Source organism: Gigantopelta aegis, chromosome 6, assembly GCF_016097555.1.
Source record: "Gigantopelta aegis isolate Gae_Host chromosome 6, Gae_host_genome, whole genome shotgun sequence".
Classification (NCBI taxonomy): Eukaryota; Metazoa; Mollusca; class Gastropoda; order Neomphalida; family Peltospiridae; genus Gigantopelta; species Gigantopelta aegis.
In genome coordinates, this window is record NC_054704.1 from 88,764,189 (window position 1) to 88,789,296 (window position 25,108).

A 25,108-nucleotide genomic window follows, 5' to 3' on the forward strand; every position below is an offset into this window, starting at 1 on the left:
ACAACTCTTATTACAAATATCTGTCGTTCACAAGAAAGTCATTCGAATAAAGAAATATGTATGCTGTATAGTATTAACGAAAATGTAAATTGATAATATTTTATAACAAAATATAAAATGTAGATAAATATATTTGTTGTTCTTTATTTACATTATAATTTAATTATAATTTTACATTATATATTTAAAAGATATATTGATAACTTACAATTCTCGCGTGATTTTGTGCTTGTCAACCATAAACAATATGGCGGCCAAGTTGAGTTTTGGAATTTGTTGTTGATGTATTTTTTTAAAACATCAGCATCACTGTTACCGAAAGCATGTTAAGGACACATATCATCATTTGAGAGTGAATCCTGATAACTGATCATCTGGCTGTATTATGTAATTATGTGAAAATGCCTTAATTTCCATGTTTTGTGTACTGCCACTACTGCAACGATTTTCATTTCATTGGATAGACTCAAGTCAAGAGTATACTAAGGTCGACACTAGTCACTTTTGGCGCCCCTTTGTACGCAATAAATATAGATATATAGCATATCTTAATGTAATTTCACTTGGAATCTGTATTTCGTAAAAGGTACAATTGTTTAATCGTAAGAATTTTCACCAAACACATTCAGGTGCATTAGTAATGTTCAGGCAAAACGTTTTCAATAGCAATTTTGCATTGGAATTTTTGCAGCATTCTTAATACGGAAATGTAAGGAGATGCAAAGTGACATCATTGGAATACTGACGTCATTCAAATTCAAAATTAGCTATATTATTATAATGCTCTGCTACATTAAAATAAAAACTGATCTGCTAACCTTGACCCCTGTCAAATTTTTATAACAAGCGGACAACGCTGTTTACACGTCAGTAGTTTTTTATTTTTCATAATTCTGAAGAAAATATTAATTTTAAATTTTAAAAGATGAAATAAATCAAAAGTACCTTTTGTCAAATATATCATGTAAAAAAATTACCATTGGATATGTTTTATGTATTGTGTACAAAGCCAAAACAAGGGTCCAAAAAAGTGACTATCATCAACCTTAGTAGGCCCCAGTTAGTCCATATGGTTTTTTCTACATCCGAAAATTGTTATATTATCCTATATAATATATTGAGCTTGTCGTCAAAAGTTTCCATGTTTCAACGGTTTGTCAACCGAAATAATGCAACAAATAGACACACAAATTAAAAATGTAAAACCTGTCTCATCAATGTCCCTAACTGCATTAAATGCTTCAAACTCTGTTTGGTTTGTTTTCTCATGTATGGTTCCCGTAATCAATATCTGATTTGTTGTCGTCTGCTTGTTGTTCATTTGAGACATTTTGCTTCACAATTTGGGAATATGTCCATTAACAATAAAATTCATACAAGTAAGTATCTAAATATAAAAGTTTACAAACCCATAAAACCATTAATTTTACTAAGTTGTTTTTATTTATTCCTTATAATTAGCGATATTGGGTTAACTTGATTATAGAAATTGAGTTAAATGGAGGAAGATGAATTAACATTTGGTGTGTGTCACATGACCTCACACATGCCAGATCAACAAGACCAAATCATTAGAAAAAAACTACATTTTCATGCCCCCTGACTGATTGGAATATATTTTATTTCCTGTACCGTAACTGATAAATATAAAATATTCTTTTCGTAAGTGTAGTATTTATGTTTTACCTGTTGAATGCACTTTTGGATGTCAATGATATTCATTAAAACCCGATTGAAAGTATTAGCAAAATAAATCTTCCAACAACCACCTTCGAAAATTTGCCCTTCATTCAAAGGCAAGTTGGCATCTTCGTCAGCTTTCCTTTCAAATTACATATTTTTATTTTGTCTTGTCAAATCCCAGAAACAGTCAAAGGATTGCATACTGTGTAAAGCACTAAGTAAAAGTTTTAACAAAACAAAGATCATCTGCTGTTCACATATTGTGATTACTGTTCTACTGTATACATTTCGACTGTCTTTTTTATTATTAACATGTTGTATTGACACTCCATGTGAACACGAAGTAAAACATAGTCCCATAATGAAACATAGACACTGGATATAGCATGAAATAATAAAGAAAACATTCTGGTCTTTAAAATGTTGGTCTTTATAGCGGGTGGTCTTAGAACTGGGGTGGTCGTTAAATGGGGTTTCACTGTATCATATATTTAAAAAGGGAGCACAAATTTCACTAAAAGGTTTCAAAAAAATTATTTGAAATATGCTATGCCATTATTTCATTTTAGGTCACTCTGTCAAGATCTTCAAAGAGGCCAGGATTAATTTCACATTGACTATAATAAAAGCATTACTTAAAATTCAATCAATGTTATTTCTCCTATTAGTATTATAGGAGGTCACTAAAAATGGATGTTATTTTGTAGATTAAAAAATTACAAAGATGCCTGGTCCTGAAATGCCTTCGGACCTGTCCAGCGAGCGGAAACTGTTTCAGGTTGGTCTTAACAGACGTACACAGCTGGCACTGAAACAAGAATTAGACTCTGTCACCAGTAAGACTATAGCTGAGATTGCAGCCATGAAGCAGGCTAGAATGATGGAGCCACTTACAGATGATGAAATAACAACAAGGTATGGCCGAAAAATATTAAATGGGCAAGATTGTCTTTTAATTTTTTCTTCTTTTTACTGCATTCGCCTCTATGTGTCTAGATAAAATGTTATGTATGTACTCGTTTTACCTACATATAAACAAACAAGCACACAAACACACACATGCACACACACACACCACACACACACACATACCACACACACACATACACACAGAGACAAATAAATAAATATTAATACATTTTAAAAGTCAGAGTCGGCCCTATTTACTTGGTAGAGTCTGGTTCCTGGAAACACCTTTTCAGTCCTAAGCATGCTTGGTGTGGAGTTTTAAAAATTAAGTTCATTATCTTTGGAGTCTGTTTCAATAAGCTTGTTGAGATTACATTGTCTTTTTCATGTACATAATTATAATATATTTGCTTATGTTAATACTGTTTTTCTAACTTTCTTTTTATAGGAAGCTTTGTCCACAATTTGTACCCCAGAAAATAAGAGAGAAAAGAAAGTTGCATCCAATATTTCATGAAGACATTAAAGTAAAGGAACATTCTAAGGTATTTTTAACATCAAAGATTTATTAATAAGTTTTCAGATCTATGGTGACTTTTCCAAATACCAATTACTTCCTACATTCTAAAAGTCAGTTGAATTATTACTGATAATATATATTATTATTGTGTCTGTTACATGTAATTGTAAGAGACTGTTCGAAATAAGTAGGTAGCTATGTCCACAGAACCCAGTAAGATGTGTACAATTAAAAACATGAAAAGTAGGCACCAGTACAAATTGCCACCTGTCATCTACTAAAGAACACCCTGTATTGTTATGTTCATATTTCGCATTCCAAGGGCAATGATCAGGGTTTCTGCCAGAGGATATGCAGGGTGAAATTGCATACCCTAAAATCTTGGATATTAATGGATATTTTTTTTGTTTCATATATAGATTGTAGTAAAAGAACTACAGTTTACAGTTTGTATTAGTGCATGAAATGAAATGCCCAATTTTAAAACGTTTCAAACCCATAACCACCTAATAAGGGCACATTTGGTCAGTTTTGTTTTTATTAACTATGGTAGGCTCAAATTATTTCCTGGCAGAAAGCCTGATTGTATTGTCATGATTTTAGCTGCCATGAATTCAAATATTCACCTGAATACACATCACTGAAAACAAGAATTAAGCAAAACAAAACAAAAGCAGTAACAGTAACAAAACAAAAGAGAAGAAAAACAGAAAAACCCATATATACGAAAGCCCTTGTAGCATATTGGCAGCTTCACTACTTATTGCTTGCACATCACTTTGATGCCAGCTACACCCATGAATAGTTGAAATTTGAGAAATGGGGCATTTCTTATGTGCTTGTAAGGTGTTAATATTTTAATTACAGGAAGAGCCTACAGTGATTACAAATGTTCCTCGGTACAATCCATTGGAAAAGAAGTGTCGGTTGCTACCTTCTAAGACAAGGAAATATCCATATGTCAAAGACAGTGTGGTTACCACGGCAGGTAATAGCAAATTTCAAAATTATATTAATTATTGGTAATACTATACTAGATATTTTAAATGTTATTACAACACTTCGTAATAAATAAGTTTATAGTAATTACAAACATCGGCTAAAAAGTCTTCTAAGGAACCTCTTCTGGTCACATGTAGTCATAATAGCTGTTGATGCATGGTATTGTGGTCTATTAGAGTGCTCCGTACAGCCCAATACCTCTGACTTCAGCACTCAAGGTTTCTGTTAGGGTTACCTCACCCTTAGTCCATATCAGTCTAGCCTCTACCCATTGACCAGTCCAGCTTGGGTGTCCCTAACAGAAGTCAAAGCTCCTGCTGGCATAGCTCTCTGGGTCACTGAGCCATACAAGCCCCCTTACCACGTCCAGGAATGGACTATGAAGGGGGGTTCTGGTCACATGATATCCTCTTCCTTCTTTGTCTTGAGTGGCATTGAGAGGAAGCCAGAAGCTGGGAAGCCAGGTGGGCTCTGACCCACAGGTCAGGCTAAGTATTCAATAAAAGGGAGAAACACTTAGCCTGACCTCTGATCTGTTGCAGTTTTCAGCAGTTGGCAGTTTGGTTCCACATCCAATGATGCTAATGCCCATCTTTTGACCATGACCACAGGTCCATCCATAATAGATACTACCAATCCTAGGTTAAGTGATTGAATGCTAGCTCCGACATTATACAACTTTCCATCCCTTCTGTTACACAGTCATATGTCCCTCAAACAACTACATTTAAAAAGTAAAACAAACAAAGAAGAAAAATGTAACGAGTGAACGTAACCAATTATGGTCGTTAGCCCTTGATCTATTCAATAAATGAAGTGTATCGGTTGACAAACAAGAGGTAGGCTTCTATTATTCTAGCCATTTTATTCTACTGTTCTATGAACTCGAATTTTGTGTCCAGTTTGCAAGAGTTGCACATTCACTGAAATAGATTGATTTGGTAATAAGTGTGTGTATAAGTAAAACTAATGACATGTTTTCTTACTGACATGTTCTTTCTTTGCAGATCTGAAGAAACCTCATATTTCTTCAGTGGGTGTCACCCCACACAGACAAAGGTAAAAATAATATGGACTAGTACTTACTTGCTTAATGTAAATTGTCAGCAGTCAAATTCCATCCCTAATTTGATGTGTAATGTTGTCATTTTATTTGGGGGGGTTTTCCAGGTGTTTTCTAATAGTTCAGTTTATAATATTTTTCATAAAATCTGTTTTCAGTTCTGAAATTCCTGAACTAAAAGTTGTACTGACCGGGAAATCGGCCACCACTGAATTTGCTCCCAGCAACATTTCTCTGGCAGAAATCAAAACGGTAATTACCCACATAGCACTGCTGAGTACTTTATTAGTCATGTTTTTGGCATCATTTAGGTCTGGTGAGAAAGTGATGGAGGAATCGGCTTATTTGTATAAATGTTGGACAAGTCAAGGTTGTGTGGACATTTGTGTAATTGTTGGACAAGTCAAGGTTGTGTGAACATTTGTGTAAATGTTGGACAAGACAAGAAAGAATTTAATGAATCTAACACAGTCTTTTTCCATTTCATATCTTTCATTACCAACCATCTTTGTTTTTATACTTGAATATTATTAACTTTGCAGTCTTAAAGAGTAAACAGTGTTCTGTAATACATCATCAAGTAGAAAAACAACTGAGATCCAGATTATGAAACTGTAGCATCCTGGATTATTAAACTACAAGCACTTACTGACAGGAAGTCATTGACTATTATTAAACAAATATATCATGTTATATTTACCTCACACACCTTCAAAATCTTTCTTGTTTAACCTCTTCTTTTTTATATAGGCGACTGCACTTTATTCTCGTCCTCCCACCACACCACAAGTGTCGCATACAAAGTTGGACAGAACACCGGAGGAAGAGGAGGAAGATCTGACTAGGAAACCCGCTATTCTGAGTCAAGTGGGAACCTCGAAGCCCCTAGCATTATGTGACCGCCGGACAGGAGCTCCGAAACCGCTAGGAAGGAAGAGAAGTAGCAGACGACTGCGTGAACCAGACAGTAAGTGTTCGTTAATCAGTTGTTGAAGGAGAAGAAAAGCAAAGGAATGTTTGTTTAACAACACCTCAGCACATTTTAAACTACGGCTCAGGGTTCACACTGGAAAGAATTTAGTTTTGGCCAATTTGTTTTAATGTGTTGAGAATTTCCTAGAACATGATTGAAAAAGGGCTAATTTATACAAAATTGTATTAGCCAACTACTAAATGCTGGAGCCACTTTGTATAAAAATTAGCAGTCTGCTTATTTGGCAATGGACAGGGTGACCCCTGTATGGCTATTTGGTGTTTAACATTTGCCCATTTTAAGCTGTTTGGTATCTGACATCCCAGATAGCACCAGTTTATTGATCAGTTGTTGATTTTGGTTGGAACAGTTACAGTCTGAATTCACTATAATACCAGTGTTGGTTTTTAATGAGTGACAGACAACTGATGACCAACACAAGCGACTGGTCACCAGTGAACCAACTTGAGCTGACTGACCACAATGATGGTGGGTCAATGATGAAGCCACTGATGGTCCATCATTGACCCAGTGACGGTATGCTGTCTGGGTTACTGTTATTTTTACACTTGGTTTAAGACAGGATATTAGCTGTGGACATGTAGGCCAATCCTGATAAATAGCAGCAAGGAATCTTTTTTGCTCTCCTACAGACACATACAGCCTTTGATGTACCAGTCATAGGGAAGTAGTTGGGTTGGGAAAAAAATAGTTGGGTTTACAAAGTGGGATCAATTTCAAAGGTGAAAGTCGTCCTGTCATGGACGGAGGAGCCGGCCGAGACCGGCTCTTGTGCCCATGACAGGCATGCGCTACAACAGCTTGTTCTGAATGTGCACGTAAAACCCTATGACCTGACCTGACCTAAAGGTGAAAGTCCCTGGTGAACTACAGCTATACTGTTTGTAAATGTTAGCTGGTTTTGACATCAGCGTCAAAGTGTCAGACTTGACTGCTTTATTGGTATTAAGGGGTTGTGGTGAGAAACACTTTAATCTTGTAGATATGTTAGACAGCATGTTAATATAAAAAACACTTTAAAGGTTAAAAACTTGTTGTGTGTTGTGCTTGTATGTACAGTATTCTTCATTAAAAGCATAATAAAAAATTATAATTAGAGAGTCTTTCTTTTTGCATTCAATGTAGAGTTAGTGTTTTTCTTCTTTCAGAGTACTAATGTTTTGACTTGTTTGTTGTTAGCCAATATTACCACTCTGTTTCAGTGTTAGCTGATGTGATGCGCAGTTCCTTGAAGAGTGGGCGGAGTCTGGGCTCGTCGTTCCAGAGTGAGGAGATCGTCCTGCCCGATGACCGCTTGTATGGTCAGTACGATGAGGCCATTCTGGACATTGATGTGGATGATGTGGAGACGGCAGTTGGACAGAAGAGTGCAGCATCTGCGGTAAGCTGAACCAGTGAAGTGGCTTTTATATATATAATATCCACATAGTTCAACCAAGTTAACAAAAACCATATGAAGCATACATGTAATAACAAATGTCAAATAACATAGTTTGGGGAAGCGATGATAGAAGCTGACGTTGCTTCCCCAGATCTAGCTTAGACTATTCTTGAGAAATATGAGGTCGTTTCGACATCTCCTTCTAGTTGATGTTGAAACATTTTGAGACTGTCCTTGTTATTCATAAAAATAACAACAATAATATGGATAATAAAAGAATGATTACACTTGCGTGTGAGTCGTACTGTAGATGATGTTTAGACGGCAGTTGGACAAAAGAGTAAGGCATCTGTGGTAAGCTAAACCAGTGAATTGGATTTTATAAATATATTTCTTTGTCTAGAAAACTAGGAGTGTAATAATCTGTTTTGGTAACAGCATAAATATCTCTGGAGCGGAATCTATCTTTGTTGAGTGCTTGCCTGAGATGCTTGCGTCATAGGATCAAACCACCTCAATGGACTGTGTCTTTCCCCATCCTATCCAGTGTCCCCATGACTGGTATATTAAAGGCTGTGGTATATGCTGTCCTGTCCATGGGAATGTGCATGTAAAAGATCCCTTGCTGCTAATGGAAAAATGTAGTGGGTTTCTTCTAAGACTTTATGTCAAAACTTACCAAATGAAACAGAAAAGTTAATTAATATTTGCATTTATTACCCATATTGGCTCAAATATATGGGGTAATATTTTTCGATAATTGCATAGTGTGCAGATTGCTTCTACATCCACTGATCATGTAATGTGCACAAGATTATATAACGTAATGGCTGATGGCTTTGTTGTAGACAGCAGAAGAATTTTTATAATAAAAACCAGTTAAATTGGCAATGTGTAGTAATGAGAATAACCAACTCGCTTGTGTTTCCAGCATTCATTCACTCGGGACAGACAATCCGTAATTCCTCGTAGCTCATTAATTAGTCTAATTCTTTTGTTGTTTAGTATATATTCCTGTATGTTTAATATCTGCAGATGAAGAGTGTGAAGGAACTGTGCGAGGAAGCCAAGCAGATCGCAAGTCCTAATGCACCTCCCATTTACAAACAGTACAGGAAGTGTCTGAACCCGAACCAGCGCAAAGACAAACTCCCGCCCACGCCAAGGAGGAAAGTCACAAAACGCAAAGACAAACTGGAAGCCTTGCCGAAAAAAGTAGCTAAAGGTAGGCTGTGTTGGAGTGATTAGAAACAACAACAATGCTCTCAATTCTAGCTGAATATATCACAAGGAACACACTAGTCTTGTAATACTATACCAGACGGTCAGTTTTTTAAAACCGACATCAGCTTATGTTTTTTTGTGGAGGGTTTTCAATATTTTGTCTTTTGGGGTTTTTTTTAATGCAAGGACATCAATGTTCAGACTTTAACATTGTTTAAGGGTTTAAGCTGAGGTGGAAAAAAAAAGTTAGCTATTTGCTATTAGCTTGTTTAAAGATGTATGACCAAATTTTTGTTTTTGTTTTTATGAAACACAAAGCAACACAACAAAAGTTCAAACATTCTAATTGCAGAATTAATGTTTACACGAATATATACAAAGCACATTTGCCATCCATCATTCTTCCGGTTGTTAAAAGTCAGTTTATTATTTTGTTGTGTCAGTTGAGAAAGAGGACACTGCTTCTGTGGGAACTCGGCCTCGGTCAGAGCGATCTGTGGATGAAATCATCGCATCACTGCGAGACCAATCTCGCAAAGGAACGTAAGTGCATGTTGACAGAAACACTGTACGTGACTTCACACCGGTATAGTCAATTTGTTAGTCAAAGATTTTCTGTTATTCTTTTAACAGTAATAAAATGCATCCATGGTCAAGGTCATATAACAAATATATGTGATGTCTCGTATTGCACTGCAGTGGCCTTGTTAAATAAGTATGATGGTTCTTTTTCAAACAGAAGAATTTGGGTGTGGTGGGTGGGTAACTTTTAGCATGCTTGCATCAGAGAACTGTTCAAGCATGCCTGTCATGAGCACAACCTCTGACTTCGCTAGAGAGTTCTGTCCAAGAACAGAAGAATAAAATTCAATCTCTTTTTGTTATTATTTGTAAGAGTTATTTCCCTTTCACTTTTTTTATCATGATCGAAATTATTTACTGGTAACTCTTAAATCAAAAAAGAACTCGGTTATTTGATTCATGATTTTGTGGACATAGTTTCAGCTTCCTGTATGTCAAATCGATTTTTCTGTGAGGTGTTTTTATTTCTGGTTTTATTTCTAGTGTTTCTGAGGCCGACCGCAGAATTCAGGAGATAATGAGTCGGGTAATGTCACGCGCCAGTGATTACATGCGAGATGATGGTGAGTGTTGGATATCAGTTTTTATTACATAATGAAAATATATCTGTATTCTTATTGGTCAAAAACCAGTCACATGACCATCCGTAAATAGTGATATTGCCCTGAGATGGTCTCACCAGTCCATCAAAAGTGATATTGCCCTGACCAATGAAAATAAAGATGAGACAAAATTCTATCCAATAAATGAGTAGGTAACGTAATGCAACGTCAACTGCTAATTCTAATGTAAACAAGCACAAACTTGTGACAAAACGCTTTGCTGTCCTTCGACAAAAACAAGGTCAGTAATTGTCAAATTGTGTATGGAATATATCGCAGATTTAAAAACATACATGATATATCAAACCGCAGTTGGAATCGGCACTCTCAGGATTTTATGTTACAAATAAAAAATGCATTTGAAGGTAATCGGTAACTGTTCAGTATAAATGTATGTTCAGATTTATCACATTTGTGTTTTATTTTGCTATTAATATGATTTTGGCACTCTTGCTTGTTATAATGTCTCGAATTTGATTTTTAGTCTTGGTAATGTTTCAACTGTTTACTTCCGCATTCCTCTGCGTGTCATACAACGTCATAGGATTACGTGACGTCACTAAATCCAATTTGTTTTAATGCATTGCGGGAAATTATAAGCATTGGCATATTTCGATTCTGATAAACAAAGCAGGAATGTACGAATCTTATGGATGACATTATGTAATAAAACAATTATTGACCACATTTCGGGCAATATCAATTTCTTCGGTCCATAAAACATGATATTGCCCTCAATGACAGTCAATAATTGATAAATATCACATGGCTTAGTACATAACATTCAAGGTTAACAGGGTTGTAGTTACTTGTACATATATGTGTTGTAGAACACTCAGTTTCAAAACAATTAAATTGATTGATAAACTGGATCAAATGTAGAATCTCCTGATACTATTTATAAATTAATTTTGCTTTGATGCAATACTATTTATTAATAAATTCATAAATTGTCGGTTTATTTAATTATTTAATTTTGGAAACAAACATGAATTAGACAGGTGATGTCAGATTTTATGTAACCATTTATTTCTGCTACATGAAAACATAAAGATGATGTAGGGGTCAGGAGATTATTTACACCATTCCTTCTTTTACTGAACCCTCCCTCCCCTTTAAGGAGGCTTTAAGTGATCTGATTTTTGTAAACAATTCATTATAATATTTTGCAGGGTTGGGGATAAAAGTTTTGTTCTTGATGTCATCATTATATAGGGGTATTACTGTCTGATATGCACATGAATATTTTAGTATGAGTTCCTGGTCAGTTGTTTGGTTACAGGTGATAACAAAGGGTTGTGTTTTATTTTTCAGAAACAGAAAAAACAGCTTCACAAGGTAATACAATGGCAGCCATTATTTTATACTACTGTCACAGGAATAGGCAGTATCTTTATTTTGAATTTAAATTCCTCTTTTTTTTTCTGGATTATCTTTTATAATAGTACTACACATTTCAAAATTATCCTGTATTTACTATATTACAATGTTAATAATTCTTCCTGTAATATTACTTTCCAAAAATACGAAAAATTAGAGTCATGATGGTCTGTTTGCAGTTTTGGATTGATTGATAACAAATGATAGAATATGTAAAACTTTAAACTGTAAGTTATGCGTATCATTTGTTATTTTGGATTTAATTTAGTTATGATTTATGATTTGTAATATGGTTATTTCACTGTCTTGTGTTTGCCTCAGATTCATTCCAAGAACTGGAGCCTGAGAATGTCACAGATGAAGCACAGCTAGACGGAGGTATGTGTTTTCTCATGTAGTTGTACATAGGAGCTAAAACCTACTTGAATATTTTATTTCAATAAATTAACTATTCAAGTATAAACCATAGATATATGATAGATGATGCCATTGCTTTGTATTCAATATCCACATTATGAAAAGAACATACTAAGAAACGCCCTTAATGACATTGTCTAATACAAACTGCTATGGTAAGTGGATAGCATAACTCATTTTTTAAATGTGAATGTTACTTTATAATTTCTGTCAATTCTTTGCTCTAACCCATATTTAGAGTATGTACATTTTAACTGCAAACTACTCCAGTAATATAACATGCTCATTCACACGGTATAAATGTATTTAAAATCCGTTTAATAGGAAACTCCACTCCAGCTATGTATATTTCCATGATGTTAGATCAAAATAGGTCACATGTAAGTTATACATCTCACTTTCGGTCCAGTTCATTATTGTACCACTATATTATTACAAATTTGGTCAATAAATAAAAAGTAGTAAATAATGGAACAAAAATAATGTGGAGTCATTGTGAACCAGATGTCATATTACCAAAAACATAAAATGCAATGAAATAATCTGTGAGGTCTGAACAGAGAGTCAATGTTTTAAAGGTTATGTATGTCAAGGTCACAGTAACAATGAAATAACGTGTGATGTCCAAACAGAGAGTCAATGTTGTGAAGGTTATGTATGTCAAGGTCACAGTAACACAATGAAATAAAATTCTATAGTTATGGTGGGCCATTAAGCAGTGTTGGTAAAATATGCTGGCTTAGTTATACATATTCACGATTGCATTACTACATTACTAATTTAATTATTTCAAAATAGCAAAAGTGTGACATCGTCGGCTATTCCCATCCACCTTTCATATGATTAATAATGCAACACATAAGAAATTATTTACTATTTGAATTATATGGACATTCAGTTATTTTGTTTTTTATATTCCCATTTATGATGGTTCGTATTATGGTATTACATTGTCCATCCATCCATTAATAGATCCTTTTGTTAACTTTTTCTTGTCCGGACCATATCTTACATACAGATGCATACAGGATCATCAAACCTCACGTAGGAACAACATGGGATGGCGGTGTGTTGCATACTATTACTAGGTCACTGTGACCTACTTGTTACGGTCTACTGCATATAACAGTAAATCCTTGTTTGGACCATATCTTGCATACAGATGCATACAGACCCATCAAACATCACATATAGGTACGGTACAACTTGTGATGGCGGTGTGTTGCATACTATTACTAGTTACAATTGGGCATAATTTTATAGGATTAATTTTACCGAGTTGACTGAAATGTGTGCTGTTATTTTCTTTGTAGCCATTGCAGCAGAGGAGCAGGAAGAAGAAGGTGAGAACTGAGTCCTCGGCCTGGTTCTGTTTGTACAATATTGGAATGGGTTTGAATTTATATTTTAATTTGAAAAATGTAGCAGGTTTCCTCTATGACTACGAGTCAGAATTACCAAATGTTAGACATCCACTAGCCGATGATTAATTAATCAAAGTGCTTCAGTGGTGTTGTTAAACAAAACAAACTGTCACTTTTAACTTTTTATATTTTAATTTTGTTTTCATCCCACTGCCCCCTTTTCCTTGTATTCCTTTGTATTCTATCTTATTGTTTTCTGATCTGGCAGCTTCTCATATCGTTGAATAGCTTTTGCTGTTCATTTCCACATCCCAGTCCTTGTCTCTCCATCTGCGACATATACTTGTCTCTTGTAACCATCCATGCCACACCTGTCATTTCCCATCAGCATTTGCTGTGGACATAGTTTGACCACATCAGAGAGTGTCCTGTGGTCTGGTCTAGCATTGGTAAGAGATGCCTATAACCACTTACTGCACTCCATGCTGGTAATCCTTCTAAAGTGTCTTGGATCATTTCTATATTTGATATTTATACATTGCCGATGTACCAGAATAGTGTTTTATGTTCATATTTTTCCTTAAATGATATAGTAAGTGAGGGATTATAAGACTCCATCATATGTGGTCATGTTGGATAGAAAAAGAACACCCGAGGTGGTAATAATTTTGACCTGGGACGAGGCTTGCCGAGTCCCATGGTCGAAATTTTCACTACCGGGGGTGTACTTTTTCTATCCCACATGACCGCATATGATGGAGTCTTTTTCTCTCATTCATTCGGTAAATAAAGCATTATTTTACACAAACAGAAAAAGATGGCTGAGCAAGTAACTTTTTTATTTGACCATTTTATCATATATAAACTACTCTATCATATTTACCGTGTTTGTTTGATGTGTTAAATAAAATTTAACACGACAAATGAACTTGATATCTTTTAAAATGAAGGTTTTAATAACAAGATATTAATTTAAAACTATGTCTAATGACCTCACGTCACCGTCTCACATTAATATGACGTCATATATTACCAACGGCATCATGTTAAACACAAGCGTGTGATATCCCATGTCAGATAGAAATTTCTTACATGACTTTCTTTCATGGGATAGCTCTGTTCCATATACCTGAGGTTGAGAGAAAAAAATTTACTGACCCAAATAATTTTAATTTCCTTTTTATTATTATTTACGTCACTAATAAGGATCAAACATTGACGTGTAGAACAAATACTAAGTATATGTACAATATTTATAAGGTTTGTATCTCTCATATATCAGAACAGTGTTTTTCAGTTATTTCGGTAACATGTTGTTGTGATTTCAGTAGTTACCACTCTAAAAAAGACCCACTGTTTTAATTTTTAGAACTACAGTTTGCTGAGGAGAGTAAGGAAGTACTAGAAGAAGTAAGTCATATTTAACTTGTAGCTGTAGGTTGTATCCTTCATCAACTATTTAGAGACTTTCTGTCTGGTGTGCTGTGTCACACATTTACATCCATTATATTATACCACAGACCCTAGTATCCTTTTCATCAACACCAATTAAACCACTGATTGTGGTTAGTGGCTCTTAAAGCCATCATCCTTTACTATTCATTTAAAGGGACAGATCTTAGTTTTTAAACACTACAACATATTTTTCATTATTAGAGCTGTTTATGATCACTGAAATCAAACATTACTTATATTTTATTGTTTAGATTATCCATTTCTCTAGAGCCAAAGTGTTTCTGGTCATCCTGTTGTTTCTAATACCACAAAATGCAATTTTCATATTTTTAAAAACGCATGTAAGTCTGAGAAGTAGTGGTTATTGATTCGATTTCTAGTCTATTTTTTAAGGATATTTCCTGGATTTAATGTCACATACTCTTCTTTCACTCTATTGTAACTTTATCCAAATGTGTTACAGGTTTGTAGATTAACTAAACTTGGTGTCCATTTTCACGAGTTAAAACTAGAGAATGGGAATTAAAATTCCTAACTTTTTTCTCTTTTTATTATTATTTTTTCTTTTATGTAAAATATATACAATTTGTGGGTTTTTTCACTGATGTGATAATTAAAATTTTTCATTTTTATCGTTTCGTGTTCATGATTCAAGATAAAAATATACAAACGACACTATGATTTTTTTAAAACACTAATGGGCAAATACCGCCTTTTAAATGTTTTTATAAAAAACATTTATTCCTTTCTTCCCCCCCCCTTCAAACCAAAGTAGTGATGACATCACGTGGGACAGACTGACAATTTTATTTCCTCCACCCCTGCCACTGTCTTTACATGCACCAATTTAATTTTGCAGGTTTTATTTGTATCCAGGTATCTTATATCCAGGTGTCTGATCAACTTTAAGGAATAGTTTTTATTTTATTTTACAGGAACAGCCAGCTAATATACCTCCACCTGTTGAAGAAGAGCTGTTACCTTCTGACCGAACAGGAGACGTTCAGCAGGTTTCTGATCATGAAGACGAGGAACCGTCACTAGATATACAACAGGTGATTTGTGTTTACTGTAAACCAGATTAATATTGCAGTGTGGGTTTTTTGCGAATACACACCATAGCGCATGTTCTCTCGACGTTTAAATTTCACAAATGACTGTTGGCATCTGTAAAAAAAAAGAAAAGAAAAGAAAAAAAAAGGCCAATATTGCCTATATCGGTATGGAAAAGCACATCTAACTGTCGGTGTGGTTGTTATAAATTTATACAGTGTCAGGAAAAATGGTGTTTTCTGTTACTCGACATCAAACAATTGTCTCTGGTACCGAGTAAAGAGGATTACCTACTTGGCATTTAACAGAAACACAGCTCACGGCTTTAGTATACCTTTGCTAGTCAAACCAATTAGTGTTTAGTCACCACTGATTGGAGTGGTGATTATTAATAAATAGAGGAAAAAAACACAACTTAAGTTATCTTGTTCAGTAACAAGTTATTTTTGCATTATTTTGAGTTTTATTTTCGGAACGAGAGTAAAAACAGACTTTAATCCTAAAAATGATGGCCATATGCTTCTGGATCTGAATAAATTGAATGATAATTATTATAACTTTATTTTATTTTCCTTTATGGTTTACTAGTTTATAAAAAATCAGACATCACTTAAGCACACTTTAACCTGGAAAATAATGTGAAATTAAAACACACAATTTACTCTTAAACTGTGAGGTCATTTTACATATATTAAAGTCACTGACTCAGGTTTCTGATCACGAAGACGAGGCGCCACCTGTAGATATACAACAGGTGATTGGTGTTCAGTTCTACTTCTTAAACTATGAGGTCGTTTTACATTTATTAAAATCACTAACTCAAGTTTCCGAGATACATAATCTGGCTGCTACAAACACCAGGATGACCAGAAATACAGAGCATTTGTCAAAATTAAAAATGTATGTAAGAAGTTGTAAGCAATATGTAATTTAATGGTAAAAATTTGAGATGGCTTACAATATTTTACACTGCCTAATAACTACTGTCAGTGAACTTCTTATAAATTTGACTATGTCTTTAGTACATTAGTTTGGTTTTTCATTGTCATAAAGGTTATTTATTTTATTATACTTTATCATCGATTTACCAAACTTCATCATTCAAAATTTTATGAATTTAAACCATTTATAAAGCTGTTCTTTTAGTATTTAAATTGATTGAAGTATGTCGGTTAATAGAGCTTTTGTATTTGTATTTAATGTATTTAATTTCAATGGTTTTGTGACAGGCATGGATAGAACTTAATTTACCCCCAGAAGCTACCTACGAAGATCTCGTGAGCATACAGGGAAAACAGAAGGAAATTCAGTGTCGCAGTTTGCCTGAACCATACACCGGTCCGAGGCTGCCTGTCCAGGGCACTGCTATGTCGTTTCTGTCGACCTGGGCCCCGCGTGAGACGAGGGAGAGACCAGAACCCGTGGGTGAGAGGCCGCTGTCCCGAAACATCCATCACTTCTGTACGGAGACCGCAGAGTTCCAGCTGCCCAGGGAGTTACAAAACATCGGACGCAAATACCACACGCCGGACAGATTTACCACGTTCCCACAGCAACCATACAGAGTAGGTGATACTAGTGGTACTGTTATAGTGAAAAGCAAGAAATGTTCCATTTTGTGCAGCATATTTAATGGTGACATATTTTTGTGCTGTTTGCATAAAGTAAAAAACTAGGCATAAATACAAGTGCATATCACTGAAACCAAGAATTGTAATTGTAGTGTATGGACTGTTTCAAAATGTTTATTTATGATAGGTTTCGTTACATGTCAGTTTCATTTCATTGTTATCTTGTTTCAAACATTCGTTTTTTTCTATATCAGGGTGGGATGAAGCTTGGTTATAGTGTGTTTGTTAGAGGTGTAATAGGCCATAGGATCAGTCACCATCAGTGGACTTGGGGTTTTAATTTTTTTCCACTTCTCAACAAGTGCCAGTGGAGCACATCAAGTTTTGGTATGTGCTGTCCTGTCTAGAGAAAAGTGTATATAAAAGATCCTTTGCTGATTCAGATACCAGTAGCCTATGTGTTGGCATCAGGTTTCCTCTCAATCTCCAGACAACGCGTTAAAATCATCTTCTAACAGTGTTAAAGTTTAACATTAAAGTTTTACATTTAGATTATACTTGGTTTATAATTGCACCCATGGATGTAGATCACAATGTACAGAAAATGTTTGTGGTAGCCACGGCTTCTAGAAGTTATTGAAAATCCACTAGCCATGGGATCAGTGATTTAAAAATCTTACTAGCCACGATTAAAAATTCACTAGCCCTACTTTATTTTAAGTTACTACAATTTTACTAAATAAAAGTAATTATCAGATATGTCACCTAAAGAGGGAGATGGAGCTAAAACACTAACATTAAGGGTTGGGGTGAGGTCAGGATATTCATATTTACAAAATAGACTAAGATGCAACATTTGACAAAACAAATTTCACTAGCCGCCGTGCATGGCAATAGTCGTTATTTACTAGCCCAACATTGAATATCACTGGCCATGAGAGTGGGGCTACCATAATCTAGAAGCCCTGATGGTAGCAAGACAATCAATTCTGTGGAATTCTTGCGAGATGTTAATTTAAAAATGTGTCTTTCCTTTCCTACCGTGCGTGTAAAAAGAGAACACTTTGTTGTAGTTTGGGAGGACAGGACCAGAGGAGGCAGTGGAAGATGATTTGTTAGAGATGGACGAAGATGCTCGGATCTCTGACGCAGCAGAGAGAATCGTTAATGAAGTGAACACAGCTGACTCGGAGGTTTCCTTTGAAGCATGGCAGCAAAAAGCAAATCAAGTCGTAAGACTGAGTCATGCATATTGTGTCACCTTAATTTGAATCATACAGATAGTGTCGGCAAAAATCAAGTGATAAGACTGAGTCATGCATATTGTGTTGCCTTAATTTGAATCATACATTATCGGTAAATTAAGTGGTAAGACTGAGTCATGCAGATTACATCTGCTTGGATTTACAGATTTAACCCTTAAAATGTTTGCAAGTTGTAGTTTAAGCTGTATGTAGTGATGAAGTCATAACCCTGTGCATAATTTAACAATACAGTGTTTTCTACAACCAATCAAATTTCTGTTTTATATTTAGTCCAGTATTTAGATTTTTTAGTCGAATCTAGAAATCAAATACATATATATTTACCTCTCACCTTGGCCTAAAAACGATACTGTAACATTCTCTCGTGTAGTTTTCTCAGCTTGACTTGAACATTGAGGGTACCAGGATGTTTCTGCGATCGGACGAGTCGCGTGTATACTGGGACCCGGCCCCCGCTAAGCTAGACGTGATGCCTGCGCGGGTCAAGGACATCCTGTTCCCAGAGTATGATGGGATGACCGGTGTTCACTCCACGCAGGACGTCGACTTGATGGAGATCCAGTCAGAGACCACACAGGAGGAGGATGTCGACTTGCTCGAACTCGCACCCGAAGACCAGGAGGCTCTCGACAGGTACGTGATGTTCACTTGACAGGTATGTGATGTTCACTTGACAGGTACGTGATGTTCACTTGATAGGTACATGATCTTCACTCAAACTCACACCCGAGGACCAGGAAGCTCTCGACAGGTACATGATGTTCACTTGACAGGTATGTGATGTTCACTTGACAGGTACGTGATGTTCACATGACAGGTACGTAATGTTCACTCGATGGGTACATGATATTCACTCAATGGGTACGTGATTTTCATGTGATAGGTATATGATGTTCACTTGATAGGTACATGATATTCACTCGGTGGGTACATGATGTTCACATAAGTATGTGATGTTCACTCGATAGGTATGTGATGTTCACATGATAGGTCTGTCCATTCACAAAGGACAGCAAGGTTTTATGACAGCTATTTGGTGTCTTAACACGTGGTTATTTTGAAATTTAGTCTAGATAGAAAATAAAAAGGAATGCTTCATCGACACCTCACCATATTTTAGACTACGGCTATTTGTCGTCTAACATGTGGTTATTTTCTCAGTCAGTATAGAGAGGAAAGGAAAGGAATGTTTGTTCAACTACAACTCCATACAGGCTATGTTTTGTCTAACATGATTATTTTGACATTTGATCTATATATGACAGGACAGAAAGGATCGGCTTTCAGAAAGGAAAGGAATGTTTGTCTAATAATACTTCAGCATGTTTTCAGCTGAGACTGTTTGGTTTCTAAATTGGTATTTTGTCACTTGGTTAAGAGAATGAGAGTGGAAACTTGCTGCCACATAAGGCTAAAAGAGTAAGAGATCTAATATGTGTACTTTCCTTAAGACAGGATACCTGAGTTGCTCCACCATTGATGTTTATGGGGGTATTTTCTCTTAAAGGGACATTCCTGAGTTTGCTGCACTTTTTTAAGATGTGATCGACTAACAGAGACTTTTCAACGATTGTAATTACATATCAAATATATGTTTCTGCATAAAATATTAGTGGTTATATATTAAATGTGTTTCTGATCGTTCTAATATTTGTACTAGGTTAAATTTCATTTTATTTTCTAAAATATTTGTTTTCGTACGTACGAAATTATTTGAAAACAACATCCAGTTTGGGCTTCTTACAAATATTAAGATGACCAGAAACAAATTGAATATACAAACACTGATATTCTAAACAAGAAAATATATTTAATATGTAAGTTTAATTGTAGAAATATTTCATTAGTCTGAAACATCTTACAGTGCAACAAACTCAGGAATGTCCCTTTAAACTTTAGATTATTTATCACATTGGCAGTATTCCTGATGCTAATGTTTTCCTTTCTTTTGTTGTTATTCCAAATTTGTTTTATATTAGGAAGTGTGATAAGCAGAGTTCATGTTTTAATTTTAGAACCTTTATGCGGAAACACAATTCTGCTGAAGATTTAACAGAACTGGTGAAAGCATCAAGACACAGAGAAGCAGTACTTCTTAGTGATGATGTTGACACATCACGGAAACCTTCAGGTGAGATGTGTGTGATGTTGAGTCAGCACGGAAACCTTCAGGTGAGATGTTGTGTGTGATGTTGAGTCAGCACGGAAACCTTCAGGTGAAATGTGTGATGTTGAGACATCACGGAAACCTTCAGGTGAGATGTTGTGTGTGATGTTGAGTCAGCACGGAAACCTTCAGGTGAAATGTGTGATGTTGACACATCACGGAAACCTTCAGGTGAGATGTTGTGTGTGATGTTGAGTCAGCACAGAAACCTTCAGGTGAGATGTTGTGTGTGATGTTGAGTCAGCACGGAAACCTTCAGGTGAAATGTGTGATGTTGAGACATCACGGAAACCTTCAGGTGAGATGTTGTGTGTGATGTTGACACATCACGGAAACCTTCAGGTGAGATGTTGTGTGTGATGTTGAGTCAGCACAGAAACCTTCAGGTGAGATGTTGTGTGTGATGTTGAGTCAGCACGGAAACCTTCAGGTGAAATGTGTGATGTTGAGACAGCACGGAAACCTTTAAATGAGATGCTGTGATAGCACAGAAACCTTCAGGTGAGATCTTGTGTGATGTTGAGATAGCACGGAAACCTTCGGGTGAGATGTTGTGTGATGTTGAGACAGCACGGAAACCTTTAAATGAGATGTTGTGATAGCACGGAAACCTTCAGGTGAGATGTTGTGTGATGTTGAGACAGCCTGGAAACCTTCAGGTGAGATGTTGTGTGTAATATTGAGACAGTACAGCAACCTTCAGGTGAGATGTTGTGTGTGATGTTGAGACAGCACGGAAACCTTCAGGTGAGATGTTGTGTGTGATGTTGAGACAGCACGGAAACCTTCAGGTGAGATGTGTGTGATGTTGAGACAGCCCGGTAACCTTCAGGTGAGATGTTGTGTGATGTTGAGAGAGCATGGAAACCTTCAGGTGAGATGTTGTGTGATGTTGATACAGCACGGAAACCTTTAGATGAGATGTTGTGACAGCACGGAAACCTTCAGGTGAGATGTTGTGTGATGTTGAGACAGCACAGACACCTTCAGGTGAGATGTTGTGTGTGATGTTAAGACTGCATGGAAACCTTCAGGTGAGATGTTGTGTTTGTTTAGACACTAATAGAAACTTTTTTCTTCTTGTTTTTCTTTTTCTTTCACAACATTATGTTTGTGTATATCATGCTATATTATCTGTCATATTCCAGTACATTTTTACTTTGTCAAAGTTTAATAATTTATTTAATTTTTTCACAAAAACCCTGTTACAATTAACTGCTCCAATAGAAACTAATTTAATGTTATTTATAATATATTTAAGGATTCTGTTATTTCTTTTACATTCATCGGGGTGTGAACAAAAAACATCATTTGCAAACTGTGTTAATCGGCGAAACCATTCTCACATAAGTTTGCAGTTGATTTTGTTTTGTTCATACCCAGATAAATGTAAAAGAAATAACAGACAATACTTGTAATTAAATTTGAATCATACAGGCTAATAATAACACTAAAATGTTATACTTTATTTTGAATTATTTTTTATCCATAAACTATAACGCTCAATAAGATAACTTGCCCATATAAAATGACGTCATCAGATATGACATTCCCTGACGGATGTAATTTTTAGATTCATAAAAAAATGAACAAACTCCCATTGCTACATCTGGACCAATGAGATGGTGTTATGTTGTAATGAATGTAATGGAAATGTAATTATGGTGTAATATATAAAGGATCTACAGTTCACCAATTTCTAATGTTTTTTTCAGAAGCTGATGTTGCCTCTACAGCTACATTGGTTCCTCCTGGCCGTGAAGGCACACCGTCCACCCTGGAGATACCAGTCACTGGCAGTCTGTCTGCTCAGAGTGGTGTTCCCAGTCCCGACATGTCCTCCCAGGGGACCGCTCACGAGAGCAGACAGGAGCCGGGCGACATTCTGCCACTGTTTGTGCCTGTACGCAGGACTCGGTCTGAACCACAGCTTATTGGAACATTTGACGACACCCTGATGATTCCACAGGATTTCGATACAGCCTTAGGGGAGGTAACTATGTGATATGGAGACAGCAGTGTATAGTTTATTTTAATTCAGCTCATTTGTAAGCTTTCATACAATTTGACAGAGGAAAGTCACCATAACATGGAGATCTTTCAAAACAAAAAAGTACTAAAACCACTGTGTGTGGGTTTTTTTACTGTTATAAATTTTCAGAAATCAGAATATTTTCTGTTTTGGGGAAAATTCATCTAAAAGATTCTTTGCTGCTGTTTACTAGGAGTAGCCTATGCAGTGGCAGGAGAAGTTATCTCGCTGAACCAAGTGTTGAAATAACTATGTTAGACCATCAAAATATAGCTAGAGTTTTAAATGTACTGATTGTTGTTACAGATCAAGGAGCAGAAAGTTCAGATTCGCCAGCTCAAGCAGCAGCGTCGACTACAAGAGGTGGCCATCATCCCAACTGAAGAGGAGGACATCCCCATGAAAGAGGTGTGTTACTGGCTTATTATAATCTATATGGTTAAAAATAGTTTTCCATGTACATAGGCATATGAATGAAACAAAACATTTCCCTTAATTAGTAAATAATGTATGGACTTTTTTTTTAAACTTTTTTTTGGGGGGGAGGGTTATAGCCATTTAGTAATCATTGCTATGTCTTGTTTGTGTTTTTGTAGCATACCTGCTGTCTGATTATCGAACACATAAAAAACTTTATTGCATCCTTATTCGTTTCCTTCTTCTTTCTTTCTTTCTTTCTTTCTCTTTTTCAATAATATTTAATTCTGTTCATATTTATATTGCATAGATATATTACTGTGTGATGTATGTATTATGGAGAAGGCCTAGTAAGTGGTATAACTTGTACTTAATTCTTCTCTTTTTCTAAGAAAGCAATAAAATATGTTTCAATCTACTAAATAAAAAATATCATGGTTCATATAAAAGTGCTATATCCTACTAGAACATCAAAGTGGACTTAACCCTTGATGTCACACGAATGATGCACTACAACTTACCAGAACATCAGTCAAACAAGTTCAGTGATATCAATTAAAATTTCCAACAGTTTGGCAACTTAATAGGCCGGTTAATGAGATGAGACAGTAGCTGAAGTATAGCACACTTCATTACCGCATAGTAGTTAGTACAACTCCACAATTTACAACAGCACTTATTACTGCGTTGTAGTTAGTACAACTCCACAATTTACAACAGCACTTCATTACTGCATAGTAGTTAGTACAACTCCACAATTTACAACAGCACTTATTACTGCGTTGTAGTTAGTACAACTCCACAATTTACAACAGCACTTCATTACCGCATAGTAGTTAGTACAACTCCACAATTTACAACAGCACTTATTACTGCGTTGTAGTTAGTACAACTCCACAATTTACAACAGCACTTCATTACTGCATAGTAGTTAGTACAACTCCACAATTTACAACAGCACTTATTACTGCGTTGTAGTTAGTACAACTCCACAATTTACAACAGCACTTCATTACTGCATAGTAGTTAGTACAACTCCACAATTTACAACAGCACTTCATTACTGCGTAGTAGTTAGTACAACTCCATAATTTACAACAGCACTTATTACTGCGTAGTAGTTAGTACAACTCCACAATTTACAACAGCACTTATTACTGTGTTGTAGTTAGTACAACTCCACAATTTACAACAGCACTTCATTACTGCGTAGTAGTTAGTACAACTCCATAATTTACAACAGCACTTCATTACTGCGTAGTAGTTAGTACAACTCCACAGTTTACAACAGCACTTCATTACTGCGTAGTAGTACAACTCCACAATTTACAACAGCACTTCATTACTGTATAGTAGTACAACTCCACAATTTACAACAGCACTTCATTACTGCGTAGTAGTTAGTACAACTCCACAATTTACAACAGCACTTCATTACTGCGTAGTAGTTAGTACAACTCCACAATTTACAACAGCACTTCATTACAGCGTAGTAGTACAACTCCACAATTTACAACAGCACTTCATTACTGCGTAGTAGTTAGTACAACTCCACAATTTACAACAGCACTTCATTACTGTGTAGTAGTTAGTACAACTCCACAATTTACAACAGCACTTCATTACTGCATAGTAGTTAGTACAACTCCACAATTTACAACAGCACTTCATTACTGCGTAGTAGTACAACTCCACAATTTACAACAGCACTTCATTACTGCGTAGTAGTTAGTACAACTCCATAATTTACAACAGCACTTCATTACTGCGTAGTAGTTAGTACAACTCCACAATTTACAACAGCACTTCATTACTGCGTAGTAGTACAACTCCACAATTTACAACAGCACTTCATTACTGCATAGTAGTTAGTACAACTCCATAATTTACAACAGCACTTCATTACTGCGTAGTAGTTAGTACAACTCCATAATTTACAACAGCACTTCATTACTACATAGTAGTTAGTACAACTCAACAATTTACAACAGCACTTCATTACTACATAGTAGTTAGTACAACTCAAC

At 35.7% G+C, this 25,108-nt stretch overlaps 1 protein-coding gene across 3 annotated transcripts in view; it reads left to right on the forward strand.

Annotated features, from left to right (window-relative positions):
- Positions 1 to 250: 250 nt before the first annotated feature.
- Positions 251 to 25,108, forward strand: part of LOC121375146 — a 71,778-nt gene continuing 46,920 nt past the window's right edge. For all 3 annotated transcript variants that reach the window (XM_041502407.1, XM_041502408.1, XM_041502409.1), the window contains exons 1-22: positions 251 to 387; positions 2,391 to 2,598; positions 3,041 to 3,137; positions 3,980 to 4,100; positions 5,122 to 5,173; positions 5,336 to 5,429; positions 5,928 to 6,144; positions 7,374 to 7,552; positions 8,588 to 8,777; positions 9,220 to 9,319; positions 9,842 to 9,921; positions 11,275 to 11,298; positions 11,662 to 11,718; positions 13,071 to 13,100; positions 14,491 to 14,531; positions 15,512 to 15,631; positions 16,859 to 17,194; positions 18,274 to 18,432; positions 18,836 to 19,098; positions 20,481 to 20,596; positions 22,348 to 22,625; positions 22,971 to 23,072. In XM_041502407.1, coding sequence (XP_041358341.1) covers positions 2,408 to 2,598; positions 3,041 to 3,137; positions 3,980 to 4,100; positions 5,122 to 5,173; positions 5,336 to 5,429; positions 5,928 to 6,144; positions 7,374 to 7,552; positions 8,588 to 8,777; positions 9,220 to 9,319; positions 9,842 to 9,921; positions 11,275 to 11,298; positions 11,662 to 11,718; positions 13,071 to 13,100; positions 14,491 to 14,531; positions 15,512 to 15,631; positions 16,859 to 17,194; positions 18,274 to 18,432; positions 18,836 to 19,098; positions 20,481 to 20,596; positions 22,348 to 22,625; positions 22,971 to 23,072 — 2,847 coding nt within the window. In that variant the 5' untranslated portion in view covers positions 251 to 387; positions 2,391 to 2,407. The remainder of the gene's footprint in view (positions 388 to 2,390; positions 2,599 to 3,040; positions 3,138 to 3,979; positions 4,101 to 5,121; positions 5,174 to 5,335; positions 5,430 to 5,927; positions 6,145 to 7,373; positions 7,553 to 8,587; positions 8,778 to 9,219; positions 9,320 to 9,841; positions 9,922 to 11,274; positions 11,299 to 11,661; positions 11,719 to 13,070; positions 13,101 to 14,490; positions 14,532 to 15,511; positions 15,632 to 16,858; positions 17,195 to 18,273; positions 18,433 to 18,835; positions 19,099 to 20,480; positions 20,597 to 22,347; positions 22,626 to 22,970; positions 23,073 to 25,108) is intronic.